Genomic DNA, 3,116 nt, shown 5'->3' on the forward strand with positions numbered 1-3,116 from the left:
GTGATAGAGTCTTGCTTTGTCACCCAGGCTGGAGTGCATGGCGTGATCTTGGCTCCCTGCAACCTCTGCTTCCCAGGGTCAAGTAGTTCTCTGCCTCAGCCTCCTGAGTAGCTGCGATTATAGGCGCTTGGTACCACGCCCAGCTAATTTTTGTGTTTTACTAAATACAAAAGGTGGGGTTTCACCATCTTGGCCAGGCTGGTGGTCTTGAACTCCTAACCTCATGATCCACCCGCCTCAGCCTCCCAAAGTGTTGAGATTACAGGCCTGAGCCACTGCACCCAGTGGAGAACTGCTTTTTTATTTGAGGAGCCTCAATCAAGGTTGTGGGCCTAAAGTTTAATTTTTGTTGTTGTAGTTAGGGGTGTTATTTTTCTATGAAATTTATTTCTCAAGTGCAGTTTCTCAAATGTTGAGATTCCATATCTTCCGTTGGGCCCATTCGCCAACGTAGACACAGGTTATGATTAGGAAACTACAAGATGTGAAATAGCAAACACTAGCCGCAAGTATGTGGTCTGTTCCTAGTTTGGAAGCCCCAGATCTTTATCCCCTACCCTGATTAAGTTGAAACATGGGACTATCTTCCTGTCTACTGTATTTGCCTAACGCCTAGAGAAGAATGGACGTGCGAAAGCACCTCTTTTCTGTTTACTGTGCCCCGACCTTTGCTCTTACGTTAAGCCTTTAAAATTGAGAGCTACTCTAGGAGATTAACAGGAGGAAAAATAAATTTTCACTTCTTTGTCTGTCTCTTCCCCCATAAGAGATGAAACACTTCATTCCCCAGACACTCTTGTGATCTTTTCTGTCCTGTTTATGTCACTGCATAGGAGAAGCCATTCTTGGAGTTACAAAGGGAGCTGGTATGTGGCCAACAATCCTCATTTTTCCTGTCTTAACTCAGTAGACTTAACTGTCAGACTGATAGTTAGCTAGGTTGTTGCTCTGCCCATTCAGCATTGGTGAACAGCCTAAGTCATGTGTGTACTTTTGTAAGCTTCTAAGCCTTGCCTCAGCTTTTTTTTTTTTTTGTATTTGCTTAGAAATAATTCAGTGATATATAAGTGCATATACATGTTACTTAAATTAACCTGAAGACGACTGTCCTATGATGTGGCCAAAAAGTCACCTTTAAATTTATTTCTTATCTTGGGAGGCTGGGGCAAGAGGATCACTTGAGACCAGAAGTTCAAGACCAGCCTGAACAACATAGCAAGACCCCATATTAAAAAAAAAAAATTAAAAAATTAGCTGTGTGTGGTTTCATGGGTCTGTAGTCCCAGCTGAGCATCCAAGCAGGAAGATGGCTTGAGCCCAGGAGTTTGAGCCTGTAGTGAGCTATGATTGTGTTACTATGCCCCAGCCTGGATGACCCCATCTCCAAAAAAATTCTATTTACCATCTTAAAATGTGCCTTACTAGCTGTTGTCCAGTTGAGTTCACCCTCCAGGGTTATTCAGTGTGATGAGTATAATAACTCTTACCAAGTTGTATGACATTGTTCCTTGCTGATACTAAATTACACACCTTTACCAAGTAATAGAGTCACAATGATCTCATCAATTCTTATTGTGATTTTAAAACAATTCTTTTAGTTACCAAAAGGATAGACAAATTTGACTATGTGATTAAGCCCTTTAGATTTCATGCTTTAAGAAACAGGATTCTTCTCCAAGGTTAAGCTATGGGAAGCTGGTAGTACCTATCCATTCCATCTCTAACAATGCATGTAACTTAAAAATCTAATGTGAAATGATGCCTCACAGTATTTCTCTCTAGATTACAATGGTTAGAGTCTAATATATATTTTTTAACAAAAGACATAACTTTAAAAATATTTCTTCGCAGTGTCATTAATATTACATAGTAATATAGGTTAACTACTGTATGTGCTAAGTGCTGTGTATAGGTTAAGTGTTTGGACAATGACTCTACTGAAAATACCTGTTTTTCCATCTTAATTTGTCATTCTTCCTTTATTTAAGGATTCCTAGATGAAGTTATGAAGAAGTATGGCAGTTTGGTTCCACTCAGTGAGAAAGAAGTCCTTGGAAGATTAAAAGATGTCTTTAATGAAGACTTTTCTAATAGGTATATAAATGATGCTAAAGTTAAGCCCTTGAAAATAAAATTGTTAGCATATATGACTTTTCTCTTGATTTAAGGAAAAAAAAAAAGAAGATACTTAGCAATAAATTGAGAAGTACTAATATTTTTTTTTACCTTTTCTTTCAAAATCTTTCTGTTTCAGAAAACCATTTATCAATAGAGAAATAACAAACTATCGGGCCAGACATCAAAAATGTAACTTCCGTATCTTCTATAATAAACACATGCTGGATATGGACGACCTGGCGACTCTGGATGGTCAGAACTGGCTGAATGACCAGGTTAGTATATTGTAGTTTGTCAATGTGGAGAAGTTGCAGAGGATGTTGGTCAGTTAAATATAATCTCTGGTTTGGCCTCTCGGTTGTCTTTTGGAATCAAGGATTGTTTATTCTTTATTCGTTACTTACTAACCCCAGGATCCAAATGGCTTGATTACTGCTGACAGTAATAATATATGATTCTTTCTGATTGGGGTGTTCTGAATTGTATAGGGTTAGTAGCCTGGTTTTATTTATTTATTTTGTTTTGTTTTTCTTTCTCCAACTTATTGGTACTTACTGTAAGCTGGTTTTATGTTGACTTCTTATAGGTCATTAATATGTACGGTGAGCTGATAATGGATGCAGTCCCAGACAAAGTAAGTGAAAACTTGCTCTTCTCCAGGAGAGAGTGTCCTTGTGTATTAAAAAGAGTAGTTTTGTTTTGTTTTTAAATTTGTTGTAAATATTTGACATTCCTTAAATTTTTAAAAAGGAGAATTCAGTTTTGTCCTGATCATGTACTGGGGTTGACCTTAAGTTCCATCAGATCATTTCTGCATAAGAAAATCACTGTGCAATTGTTTTCCTATTTATTTGTGTTAACTTGTGTTAGGGTAGGTATGTTTGTTAATATCTGGAGAGGGCTTTTTGTTGTTGTTTTTAGTGGGGAGATGTGCAAAATGGGACTAGTTAAGCATCTTACATTTATTTATTTATGTAACTTTTTTTTTTTTTTTTTTT

At 37.2% G+C, this 3,116-nt stretch overlaps 1 protein-coding gene across 9 annotated transcripts in view; it reads left to right on the forward strand.

Annotated features, from left to right (window-relative positions):
- The window catches only part of SENP5 (SUMO specific peptidase 5), a 64,232-nt gene that overhangs the window by 31,605 nt on the left and 29,511 nt on the right, over positions 1–3,116 (forward strand). For all 9 annotated transcript variants that reach the window (XR_001823297.1, XM_017522834.2, XM_017522875.2 and 6 more), the window contains exons 3-5: positions 1,989–2,094; positions 2,255–2,393; positions 2,705–2,752. Coding sequence is in view for 8 of the 9 variants with exons in the window: in XM_017522834.2 (XP_017378323.1) it covers positions 1,989–2,094; positions 2,255–2,393; positions 2,705–2,752 (293 nt within the window). In the remaining variant the exon portion in view is untranslated. The remainder of the gene's footprint in view (positions 1–1,988; positions 2,095–2,254; positions 2,394–2,704; positions 2,753–3,116) is intronic.

Source organism: Cebus imitator, unplaced genomic scaffold (genome assembly GCF_001604975.1).
Source record: "Cebus imitator isolate Cc_AM_T3 unplaced genomic scaffold, Cebus_imitator-1.0 Scaffold0, whole genome shotgun sequence".
In the NCBI taxonomy this organism is placed as follows: domain Eukaryota; kingdom Metazoa; phylum Chordata; class Mammalia; order Primates; family Cebidae; genus Cebus; species Cebus imitator.